General features: G+C 50.6%; 1 protein-coding gene across 7 annotated transcripts in view; it reads left to right on the forward strand.

The window, feature by feature from the left end:
* The first annotated feature begins 1,176 nt into the window (after positions 1-1,176).
* LOC101949571 (Golgi integral membrane protein 4-like) overlaps positions 1,177-12,963 on the forward strand; it is a 79,341-nt gene continuing 67,554 nt past the window's right edge. For 5 of the 7 annotated variants that reach the window (XM_042852854.2, XM_024104367.3, XM_065575177.1 and 2 more), the window contains exon 1: positions 1,306-2,003. In XM_042852854.2, coding sequence (XP_042708788.2) covers positions 1,817-2,003 — 187 coding nt within the window. In that variant the 5' untranslated portion in view covers positions 1,306-1,816. Of the gene's footprint in view, positions 2,004-12,963 lie in introns of all 7 variants that reach the window. The other 2 variants (XM_005292924.4, XM_005292926.4) reach the window with 2 other exon arrangements.

Below are 12,963 nucleotides of genomic sequence, written 5' to 3' on the forward strand. Positions count from 1 at the left end.
AGTCTCAGCTTCTCCCGCAGCCCAGATACATTATCCCCAGAGCTGCCTCCAGTCCATAGGCCTGGGCCCTGCAGGATCCCTATTATAAGCTGGGCTGGTTGGACCATTACCCAAGTGCATCCCTGTGCACCCCTCTCTCCTGCCCACCCCACTTTCTCCCCACACTGCAGCCCTGCTTGGCCCCTTCCCACCAATACCCCATCCCCACGCTACAGCCCCACCTGCCCCCCTTCCCAGCAATACCCCATCCCCACGCTGCAGCCCTGCCTGCCCCCTTCCCAGCAATACCCCATCACCATGCTGCAGCCCTGCCTGCTCCCTTTCCCAGCAATGCTACAGCCCCACCTGCCCAGCAATACCCCATCCCCATGCTACAGCTCCGCCTGCCCTCCTTCCCAGCAGTACCCCATCCCCACCCTGCCGCCCCGCCTGCCCTCCTTCCCAGCAGTACCCCACCCCACCCTGCCGCCCCGCCTGCCCTCCTTCCCAGCAGTACCCCATCCCCACCCTGCCGCCCCGCCTGCCCCCTTCCCAGCAGTACCCCATCCCCACCCTGCCGCCCCGCCTGCCCTCCTTCCCAGCAGTACCCCACCCCACCCTGCCGCCCCGCCTGCCCCCCTTCCCAGCAGTACCCCATCCCCACCCTGCCGCCCCACCTGCCCTCCTACCCAGCAGTACCCCATCCCCACCCTGCCGCCCAGCCTGCCCTCCTTCCCAGCAGTACCCCATCCCCACCCTGCCGCCCCGCCTGCCCTCCTTCCCAGCAGTACCCCACCCTGCCGCCCCGCCTGCCCCCCTTCCCAGCAGTACCCCATCCCCACCCTGCCGCCCCACCTGCCCTCCTACCCAGCAGTACCCCATCCCCACCCTGCCGCCCAGCCTGCCCTCCTTCCCAGCAGTACCCCATCCCCACCCTGCCGCCCCGCCTGCCCCCCTTCCCAGCAATACCCCATCCCCACGCTGCAGCCCCGCCTGCCCCCTTCCCAGCAGTTCCCCCTGCACGCTGGTACATCCAACCTCTTCCTCCTCAAAACAGCTCCAAGCCCCCCTATGCTGCTACAACCTCCTCCTCCCCACGGCTCGGCCCCTTCTCTTTGATCCTTCCTGGGTACAGCCACCCCACTCTTTGCTTCCCCTTCCCAGCTCAGCTCCTCCCCAAATCACGCCCCCCTCCTAGCCTGGGTCCTCCAGCGCCTCCTAAGAGGGCGGACTCTCTGCAGCTCGGGTGCATTGGTCAATTTTCATGTCAGTCCCCCCCCCCATCCCCGGGGGCTGTGGCTTCCTCTTTGAAATTGTTGCAAGTTTGAGGCGGGGGGAGGCAAGAGCCGGAAAGTCTGGCGATTCCCGCAGGAAGGGAGGGGGGCGGGGGGTTAGGAGGCAGGGCCAAAACGCCGCCCTGGCATGGATCTTGGATTGATGGATTGATTGATTTTTTGCAGCACATGGGAAGCAAAAGTTTTCCTCTTCCCCCTTCCCCGCTGCTGCTTCCCGCCCCTGGTGCCAGCCGGCAGCAGCCAGCCCGGGACCGGGACCGGGACCGGGCGCCCCGCGTGCATCTGCGCTGCTCCTCCCTGGATACTTTGGGGGTGTTTTTGCCCCGCTCTCCTGCGGGCGCTGAGGAATAAAAGGCGATCGGGCCCTGCTCCGGGCTGGGACGGAAGGAGAGAATCAGCCTCCCCCAGCAAGGGTCGCTCTGGGGAAGGGCAGAACTTCAGGGATGTGTAGTTTGCGGGGAGGGTGGTTCAGCTTTGCCCGGCTGCTTTAGTGGACGCAGGGAAGCGACGCAGCTCCGAGTCCGCTCTGCTCCCGTCTCATCATGGGGACGGGCATGTGCTCGAGACGGCAGAAGGGGCTCTTGCAAACCGGCTTCTGCCTGGTGGCGGTGGCTTGTTTGGGCGCCGGAGTGTTTATGTACAGCCACTTGCAGCAGAAGGCGAAGAACGCCGAAGCCCTGGCTCTGAAATTCAAACAGCAGCACGAAGCTCTGTCCGCCCAGCTACAAGGTGAGGGAACCCCCTGTGCGTTCGGGTTTGCGCCTCCCCCGTTTCAAGGGGTCTGTTGTAGGAGTCCTCCGCGGCCCCACTAACCAGTGTGAGCTGCTGTTTGTAAACCGGCTCGGCTGCTGATTGAAAGGGGGTTAAAAATACATTGCCCCAGTCTGCTTCTTTCTTAACCTCCCTGTCTGGAAATAGACTCACTGGGCATCTCCGGTTCTCTCTGCAAATAGCACGCAGGGTCCCCTGGGTCTGTGTTTAATTGTGGAGTTCAGTTACATCTAATCTGCCCTGGTTTCTGTCCTGGTAGTTTCTTTAGATCATTGGCACAAGCTTGGTGTAACTTTTTTATTTTTGAATTCTATCAACTGACTCTTATTTCGCTAGGCAGAATCAGACCCGTAATACCCAGCTCTTCTGGAGGAAGAAAGTTAGGTGACAGGATACCGAATTGTGGGAGGGAAATTTTTTTTTAAGTGATCATAACATCCGGTACAGCTGTTTTGAGCAAAGAAACCCCCTCAATTTAGTGAGAAAATGGATCTGCTGTTCCTGTAGAGTTCCTCCCCGTCTGTTTTGTTGTTGATGGATGCTAATATAATGCCACAGCAATGAGGCATGCTTAGGGGGAATTGACTATGCAGGGCCCATCCCTGGAATCCAAAGGGATATCGCTTTTGTGGGGCTGTCTCTCTCTGTAATTTTTCCAGAAGGACCACCCACTTAGACTGGCAGAGTTTCTGCACAGATACCCCACTAGCAGCAAACTTTTTAAAAATGTTGTTTTCCCCCTTTTCCTTCAAAAAAATCTCCAAACTTGGGAATATTTAATTTTAGCTACTGGAGAGATTTCCCAGAATGGCAGGATGGAAGACGCATGGTGTTCTTGTTCTGAACTCTCTTCCTTTTCTAGACTATGCATTCTAGACTTTTTGTGTCTGCTAAAACTAGAGCTCCCAGTATTAACACTGCATCCGAAGAATGCATCGGAAGAAGTGGGCTGTAGTCCACGAAAGCTTATGCTCTAATAAATTTGTTAGTCTCTAAGGTGCCACAAGTACCCCTGTTCTTTTTGCGGATACAGACTAACACGGCTGCTACTCTGAAACCAGTATTAACACCAGCATTCTCCCTAGGGCCTGAGGCTGTCTGTATCTTTGTTAGATTGAAGTAGAGGGATTTATTCCTTGGAGTCCAATTCTCTGGAGCCCAGAGCTCTGCATCTGTAGGGTGGACTCAGCTATGGAATGAATGCCCACAGAACACATTTCATATGGCTACACGCCACTCTGATTCTGGTGTCTCAAGGACAAGAGAATCACTTAAACATATTTCTTGTCATAAATAATAGACTAGATTCTGGCATTTAAAGCCAAGATTGTTCCTCAGGCTCAGAACAGTTATGACCTCCATCAGATATAAAATTATATCTTATGGACGGTAGCCTGCATTGCTAAGAAGGTCTATTGGTTCCATCCCTGCCATTGCTTCAGCATAATCCTGCTCAAGGCATTTTCTTTTCTGGGTCAAGTCTTCCAAAGTGTGCGCATGCTGCATTGCATGCCCGCAGGTGCCAGTGCTCTTCTTGCAATTTGGACTCTGTTCCCATCTGTAAAATGGGTAGAGTGACTTTTCACCTGTCTCACAGGGGTGTAGCAAAGTGTAAATCTATGGAGTGCTGTGTATGTGCTCAGTACTTCCAGTTCGCTTCTGTTTTTCTGCTAATCACTTGTGGCATTAAGGCAGCAGCTACAGATAGTGCCTCCGGCACCGCCCTACCAGAGGCCTCCCACATGGACCTCTGATCAGAGGCAGCTGGGTCCAGAGAGAAGGATCAGCAGTGCAGATATTCAGTCCACATGATTTCTGCTGACGCTCCCCATCGGGGTGGGGTGGATGTTAAAAGAATAAGTTGAGACCACCGATCTCTTGGACCTGGTTCTGGGAGCAGGACAGAGGAAGTTACTGAAGTCAGGCTCATAATATTATTCCACTCAGAGAAAGTTTATGTTTGGATGCGTGGACAGGTAGCAAGTAACCTGGTCAATTTCAACCCTACCACTAGCAAATACAGGCATTGCCATGGAAACCCTTCATATTTTGGGAACATTTTGTCCAGTTATTTTAAGAAAAATGAAAGTTTGATTCAGATTCTGTTGGCAAGAGAGGCAGAACAGGCTGGCATCTGCAAAGCTGTCAGCACTGTTCATAGATACCTTCAGGTACATTGGTAGTTGCGCATCTTGCTGTATATCTCATGCTGTCTTCCCATACCTCCACCAGCCGCATTGGTCTGGTGCTTAAAGCCGGGGAGTGGGCTCAGGGCTCCTGGGGGCTGTACCCAGCTCTGCAGCTGTCTTGCTCTAAGACTTCGAGTATGTTGCTTTACTCACTCGGTGCCTCAGTTTCCCCCATCTGTGTGTAAAATGGAGACAGTATTTCACAGGAGGCTGAAGCAGGCAATGTTTATCCAGCACTCTACATAGCTCTTCCCATCTCTTAGGTACTTCTTGTTCCCTTCATAGCCAGCATAGCAAGTGACCAACACTTCTGGCTCTCCTGTAAATAAAGTTTTAAAGTGGAACGACAGGCCACAAATTATTGCCGGGGAAAGTAAAGCAAGGGGAGGAAATGAGCCTGTTCTCCTTGCAGGGCTGCCCCGGAGCCAGTGACGCGTGGCCCATGTTATGTGGCACAGGGAAATGTATCTTCCCTTGTTCTGCTGTCAAACAGGAGTCAAGCAGCTGCTGAAATCACTTTGGAATAAAATGGGCAGGCTCTGAACTCGGCTGCTTGTATCAGAAACGTGAAAGGAAGAGAGGGGGGCTTCCTAAGTGTGGGGTGCCTCCTAAGTGTGGGGTGCCTCCTGTCTGATGTAGTCTCGCTGCCACCAAGCCAAGGCATGAACCATTGGGGTCCCCTGCAGTTGTGACCAATGGGGCCTGAGGGGGAAAGGTTACCTGCTGCTGCCCCGGATCCGATACACGTCTGGTGCCTGGGGGTGCTGGCGTGAGAGAGAAACTGCAAGGCCTTCTGGTCCTTGGCTGGGCTCAGCTTTCTTTTCAGGGATGAGGTTGGGGGACCTGCAGCGGTTCAGTGCGAGGCGGTGAGGGGATTACATAGGAGCACTCTGTCAGGTTGCAGCCTGGCGTGCCCTGCCTAAGATCTCATGCTCACTGAGGCTCCAGGTTCCCCCACCCCAAACTAATGCAGAGCCCTGAAGTTTTGTGGCAAGTGGCTTTAAAAGTAAGTATGTGTGTGTGTGTGTGTGTGTGTGTGTTAGATGCTTTTTGCCCATGACCGTATTGACTGTGGAGACTGAGATTGGTGTGATCTTGTTTCAGTTATTTTACTAGCAAATGGTGCTATCAGAGCATTGGAACAGAAGGATGGAAAGGATGTAGTTACAATCCCCTCCGGTTCTCCCTGACCTCTGCCCCCTGGCCTGGCACATACACTCAGCAGACTTCAGGGCCGGAAGAGTTCTCCATCTCTTAAAGAGCCACCATCATACATGGGTGACAATAAGACTTTGATACTCCTACCCCAGCCACTGGGCATCTGTCATGTGTTTTGTTTCCTTTGCCACCACTCGTGATTAGAAGGAGCTGCGTGGTAATGCTGGCTTTCATTCCGGTTTGTAATCTGCCGCTCCCTCTCCCCCTCCCATGTGTGATTTCTTGAAAGCGGCTGCAGTTTGGCGTTTTGGGAGATGGAGGGTTTGCTACGCCAGAGATGGCGCCAGTGTCACGGGCAGTGGGTGGTGACGTGACTGAAGCAATTTGGCAGGAGGACTCGATTGATCTCTGTAGAGGAGAGAGCAGCAGCGAGAGAAGCTACCTGGGTGGTTAGCATGTGGGGGGGAGGGACACAGGGCAAAGTACTGCATTGAAGTTTGTGTGGGGCTTTGTGTGCTGTGAAACTGCCTGAAGTTTGCAGTTCTGAGATATATGTTTGGTATCCTGTAGTCGCAATTGCTGCAAATTCACTCACTCATCCTAGCAAAGCACGAGCCACGCCTGATTACTATAACAAATCCAGGGCTACCTTGGAACTTCTCTGCCAACGCTGTGATAGAGCCCTGGTGCTTCTGCTCCAAAGCCACTGGCTTCTTACCCCAAACTTTAACATAGAATCTCCATTAGCTGTAGGGCATAGGACACACAGCTGAATTCCTGATTCCTTCCAGTAGAGGTCAGTAAGATATGACCTTAACCAGGTCATCCCATAACATTTGAGGTCTGAAATTGTAGGTTTTTATTATGGACAAAGCGATTTGTGTCACCAGGTAGCTGAGGACGTGAAACAACTTGTCCTAGGAAAAGATGTCAAAGGAGCTCAGATCTGTCCCCGTCTACACAGCTCATGTAAGTTAGTATTTCTAAGCAAATCCTCCAGCTCAGGGGAATGTGTGTAATGGCAGGAAATGATTAGGAACATTAGCTTTCATTTAATTTTTTTTCAAGTCCATTCTTTTCAGAAGTTCAGGGCTTTACATTTTAGTTTGCTTGGCATCATGTGACACTGCTTTGGCCCTGGAATTCTGGCTAAACTCCAGCTCTGTTAATTACACTCCGACCTCCTTAAATACCCTGCTGTAATTTCAACTGGCTACAGAGTTCTTCACTTCCTGCCCTAGGCTGCTCTGTAAAACTACTCTGCTCTGTTAAACAGCTGCTGTATTCCACCTTGGAAATGGGTGAAGTGATCCTTCTGTACAGGATTTACTTCCCGGTTTGTGCAAAGCTTAATCCCTGTTTACAAGGTTCTGATAGCTTTGCGTGACAGGTGCTATGGAAGGCAATGTTTTATCCTTCTCATTGGCTGCAAGGAAGGCTTACCTATCTTTTAAAGTACCTGGCCCTGGGAGTCAGGAGATGTGGGGTTTGTGTTTGGCTCTGCCACAGAGTTCCTGTGTGATCTGGAGCATGTCATTACCTAGAGATGGCACTAATTTGTGAAGTGTGGATTAGGATTTTTGGATCTGGGTTTTGGTTCAAGTTTGTCACTATATATAACTGCTCCATGCCTCAGTTTCCCCATTTGCATCATGGAGATAGTAGCACCTCATACCTTATGGGGCTGTCAGAGCAGACCTATGCTGCACAAAGGACGTGGCTGAGTGAACACTTGTGTATCGCAGAACACATGCGAGTGTCTCTTCCGACATGAAACTTCCCTTGCGTGGTACACCGTGCACTTGGTTCTGCTGCAGTTCCTAACAGCACCGTGCTGTTTAATTCGAGTCGGGGGCCTTTGGTCTTGTCTAGGCTTGGCTTGGCAGCTGTTCTCACTGTTAGAAGGTGGTTTTGAAGTGACATATAAAGAGGGTGTCTGATTTTAGTTTTTAACCAATTAAGCACCAATAAAACACTCTTGATTAAAAAAAAAAAAGAAGTGTTTATCCAATAAACACCAGAAATAGTTACTTGTATCTAAGGGCTTGTCTGCATGGAGCAGTAATATGGACTTCCCTGGGGGTGTGATTTTTTTTAAAGCGCATGAACATGTGCATTAATTGGTCCATGTAGACCCTGCTGGTGTGCACTAGAGGTACTCTAGTGTGCTTTAATGAAGTGTTGTTTGAAAGAGTAGTATGTTAAAGCACATTAAAGGATCATTATGAGAGATTACTCATTATGGTGTATACTACTGTTGTGAGCAATGTCTATAATATACATGACTATACAAAGAGAGAGCCTTGTAAACTCCCGGTTTTGGACATCTACATAAAACTCAAAAATTGCTAAAAATCCCCCAAAGATGAAATGAATAACTCCTGAAAAGCAGAAGCCTGACATATAAACAAGCCCATGTGGCAGGGGTTTGTACTGACTGTGTCCAATATTGACCTCTCGGGTCAATGCATCTTGATGATCCGTTGCTTATGTCTTGAAACTGTCTGTGTTCTTGGAAACTAGTGCCACTGACTAAAATACCCTCATGCAAAATACCCAGAGGGGACAGTTCCTCTTCGCTGCTCAAGCAAATGTAATGAACTTCAGTGTGAAATTGTGAATCAAAGGGATCCTAAAAACCAACGTGCCATCGCTTGCTGTCTTCCAGGCGTCTTCGTTGCTAGCCAAAGCAGCCACACCTTCTTCCTGCTGAACACCATGTCCAATCTCCCATCCCACCGAAGAGTTGTTACCATTCCTGGCCGTGTCCCGGCTTAACTTAGACTGGGAGCTCCTTGTGGCAAGTGAGAAACTCACAAAGAAGGCCAGTGCAGAGGGGGCCTCTGGAAGGTGGCTGACCTTCTTCAGATGACAGAGTGTCATTGACTGAGGTTCCTTCATGTGGGTCTGTATGCTTGGCTTGGAGCGAGCAGGGCAGGGAAACGCCCCCAGGGTGACATCTTGCTGAGCAAATGGCTGGATAAGTGCTTCTAAAAATATAGTTGTCATTGAAGACTTGCGAGTGCTGTGCCCATGTTTCGGCTGGCTGAGCCACTCCAACAGAGGGGGGCCTGCGTCGAAGGATGATTTCAGGTCCTCAGGGTAGAAAGTTAAACAGCAGTTCCTGGCCTGAGTTACGAAGAGCCTGTTGAAAACTGAAAGGATCACTCTCTCTTCTCCCCCTTCCCTTTCAAATGTACAGTTTGTCAGGAACCAATCGAGTAGCTGTGACTGTGAACTTTAACTCTTCCTGATCCCAGTACTGACAATCCCAAGTGTTCAAACATCATGAGGCAGGCCCCCCAAAAAATCACAGGATTGGCTTGAAAAACATGACAAGTTTTACACTGTTTTTCTTTGTCTTTGGGTTTCTGAGCCTCGAGGCTGCACTCAGGTCATGCTTTCAAGCTTTTTCCTGTAACCATGAGAGCTAGAAACTTTAAAAAGGAGCTGAGATTCTCACCTAATCATCTGACTCCAGGAGCTGGGGCTTTAAAAAAAACAAAAAAAACCCACCAGATAAAGAATCATAGAAATGTCAGGCTGGAAGGGACCTTGAGAAATCATCAACTCCAGCTCCCCTGCACTGAGGCAGGACCAAATAAACCTAGACCATCCCTAACGGGGGTTTGTCCAACCTGTTCTTAAAAATCTCCAATGACGGAGATTCCACAACCTCCCTTGGAAGCCTAGTTCATGGGTTGTAAAACCTGCAGGGGGACAATTTAAAAAAGAACCAAGCATTTCCCTTGTTCTCGGGGGTAGCTTCGATTCTAGGCCACAGTTGACCTGACAGAATGGACAATGCTTTAATTTTTAGTAGAGTCTAGAAGCACCAACCGAGACCAGGTCCCTATTGTGCTGGGCACAGAATAAGAGACAGTCCCTGCCTGAAGAGCTTACAGTCTAAATAGACCAGATGGTCAAAGAGAGAATTATTATCCCTATTATATAGCAGGGGAATTGAGGCACAGAGAGACTAAGTGATGTGGCCAAGGTCACACAGGGAGCCTGTGGCAGAGCAGGGAACTGAACCCAGGGCTGAGCCCTCACCCAGCATCTTACCCACCGGTCGAACGAGTTCTTTATGACGTGAGTAGTAACCGACCGTCCCTTTGCTCTGTCGCTGCTTGGCTGTCTCCCTTGCCCCCCTCTTTCATGCTTCACTCAGCCACGTTAGCAGACAAGACCTTGCTGGCAGGGTGAGGCCGGCTCCGATTTACTGCAAGATTTTCGTGTTGTTGAATTGAATGGGGGGGGCCCATTCTGTGGTTCAGGCACATTGTCGTGGGCCACCGTGCTGAGGGCTCTGCCAAGAATGAACAATGCAGGGGCTGTGCAGCGTTGGGAATGGAGGCTCAGCGAAGCTGCTGAATAAACTGCAGGGCCTGGAATAGTTACAGGGACATGGAAATGCTTGCAAAGGGTTTCAGAGTAGCAGCCGTGTTAGTCTGTATCCTCAAAAAGAACAGGAGTACTTGTGGCACCTTAGAGACTAACAAATTTATTAGAGCATAAGCTTTCGTGGGCTACAACCCACTTCCCACTTGCAAAGGGTTGGGGATCAGCTGCCTCTGCTTCCCCAGCTGTTTCAATCACCTTCTCCCAATCAGCCACAGGCCTTCAAGGGATAGGAAGGTCCTTGCTGGTCAGTTGCTCCCACTGTTGCTCCTCCCAGAAATACCCCGAGCAATGAGGATTCTGTGGAGACCCAGAGACACTTGCATGGCTGCTGTGTTTGCTCTACTTACTCCCCGGGCAGAAGCCTTTGCTTTCCATTGTGGCCCTTTCTCTTTAGGGGATTGGGTTTTATACACGAGTTCTCTCTGCCTGACACGGGACCCGTCCCGTTACCTCTTTTGGGCTTCACTCTTGGGACCTTTAAAATCAGAACTTGTTGCCAGGGGATGTTGTGAAGGCCAAAAGTATAACTGGGCTCAAAAGAGAATGAGAGAAGCTCAGGGAGGGTAGGTCCATCAATGGCTATTAGCCAAGATGGTCAGGGACGTAATCCTATGCTCTGGGTGTCCCTAAGCTTCTGACTGCCAGAAGATGGGAGTGGCTGATAGGCGATGGATCACTTAATTGCCCTGTTCTGTTCATTTCCTTTGAAGCATCTGTGGGAAGACAGGACACTGGGCTAGGTGGGCCTTGCTCTGATCCAGCATGGCCGTTCTTGTGATACTCGCCTGCCTTCACAAAGCACTTGTGGGATCTGCAGATGAAGTGTTGCAGAATTGCAGCGCATGGGAGAAGCAGCCTGGCAGGGCTGCTGCTGGAGGGGTCTCCCACGCTCCGTTGGATGTGTGTGCCCAGCGAACCTGGGGGCTGTGCTCTCTCACTCCGTTTTCTGCTCTCCGAGGGACTTGCCCTCCGCAGAGTTGGCTCAGGGCTCAGTAGATGTTTGAAGCAGGGAAACTGGTAATTGTTTTTAACACAAGCTGCACTTGGCTCTGTTGGCTTAGATAGAGAGGAGGTGAGGGCCAGTGGTTAAAATGCATGTCTGGGCATCAGGAGATCTGGGTTCTAGACTGGACTTTGTCACTGACTCACTGTATGATCTCTGGCAGGTCACGTCGGTGAATTGGTCGGATTGTATGACCAATTCACCGACATGACCTGCCAGAGATCATACAGTGAGTCAGTGACAAAGTCCAGTCTAGAACCCAGATCTCATGCCTCACTTTCCCCTTTTGAAAAAAAATACATAGGCCTGGTCTACACCGAAAACTCAACAGCTACATTGCTCAGAGGCATGAAAAATTTTGCGCCCTGAGCACTGTAGTTAGGTCAACCCCCCCATGTAGATTTGGGGATGGAGAGATTTTTCTGCTGACCTAGCTGCTGCCTCTCGGAGCGGAGGATTACCTACATGGATAGAAAAACCCCTTCTGTCGCTACAGGAAGCGTCTACGGTTTGGGGTTACGGAGGCCCAGCTGCAGTAGTATAGACAGAACTGAGACTTGACTTACCTCCCCCTTGAGGGTGTTGTGAGACTTTATGCATTACGTTGGAGGTGCTACAAAAGGGCCAGGTTAACAGAAGGGACCACGAGATCGTCTGGTCTAATGAAGATCAGCGAATTTCACTCTGATTTCTGCATCGAGCCCCTAACTCCTGATTGTGCTAGAGCACGTCTTTTGGGATGGCTTCCAATCTTGATTTCAGGACTTTGGAGTTGTCGGTTAAGCTCATGTCTATATAATAGAGGGGTGTGTGTGTGTGTGTGTGTGTGTATATATATATGTATATACACACACACACACACACTCCCCTGTGGGTGTATAAAATAACATACACAGACATGTATATAACCCTAGTTTGAAGCTTAGCGCAACTGCGTGGCTGCACAATAATATTTTAGACACAGTCAAAGCATTCCTAGCATTTCCTCTGATTCTGAGCCCCTCTGCCACGTGTCCTGCATCCATGGGATCCTGGCACCAAGCATGCTGTGTGTCTGGAAGGCGGGGGGGGGGACAGTAATTGTTTTTGCCCGCTGCTGTGTGATCAAGCAGATGATGATGTGACAGCTTTTCAAGATTGATTATAGACATCTGGGGATTTTGGCTGCGGCCCGTGCAATGTGTTGCAAGGTTTCAGTGAGGTGTGTGTGTGTGCGCAAAAGGGCCCAGCTGTGAAAGGATTTTCTTTGGAAGCAGCTGTTTTATCCCCTCTGTCACCCAATCACAGCCCAGCACCATGCCCTAGCCTGGCCACGTCTCCTTTCTGGGAGCAGGGGGTATTAGCGAACCAGGAAGAGCTCTTGGGTAGCTTTCAGATTTCAAACTGGATTAAAATCATCATCCATCAAGAGGTTTCTTTGGCACTTTATCTGTCATGTGGCTGATACACAAAACAATCCTTCGCTTTCCCTCCGGGTTACCTCTGTGCACAGCATAGATGTTCTTTTGTGCATGTAATGGGAGAGCAAGCTGGCTGGCCCATTTATCCTGAATGGCTTGTGTCCGCTTTAGGACCAATTAATGGGTCGGGGAGTGGGTGGGTGGGAGGAAGCATTTGTCTGGCTGTCTCCTGTGTGCTGCTGACACAGTTTCAGAGCAGCTGACCTGGGAGGCACTGGGCCGCTTGAGTCTTGCCGTGGACTCAGCCTGGAGCTGTTTCAGACTCGCTACAGAGAGGAAACATGTGATTTGGCTGGCCAAGGGAAAACAAACTCCCAGGCTTCCTAGCTCAGGCACCAAAGCAGGCCTCTGTTGTGATAGAGGAGCACCCCCTTTGCAAACCTCCAGCCCAAGCAGCTTGTTTGCTGATGCTACGGCACAGGGCAAGGTATCAGACCCTGGAGAGAGAACTAGTTTGTATCCAGCATCTGGGCACTTTTAATGCAACCGTGATTTGCTTATCGTGCATACATAGCAACTCGTCGCACCTTGAATGTTCCAAAGCATTTTACAAATTGGGGTGTCTGTAGAAATAATAATAATGCATCTAGGGATCTTTCACCTGCCACTTAAATGCAGTCGCCTATGCTGTTGAATGCAGTAGCTGCATGATCAGTTGGGAATAGGCTCAATTAAAAGTACAGAGAGTGGAAGTGGCTGGTTTT

Source organism: Chrysemys picta, chromosome 21, assembly GCF_011386835.1.
Source record: "Chrysemys picta bellii isolate R12L10 chromosome 21, ASM1138683v2, whole genome shotgun sequence".
Classification (NCBI taxonomy): domain Eukaryota; kingdom Metazoa; phylum Chordata; order Testudines; family Emydidae; genus Chrysemys; species Chrysemys picta.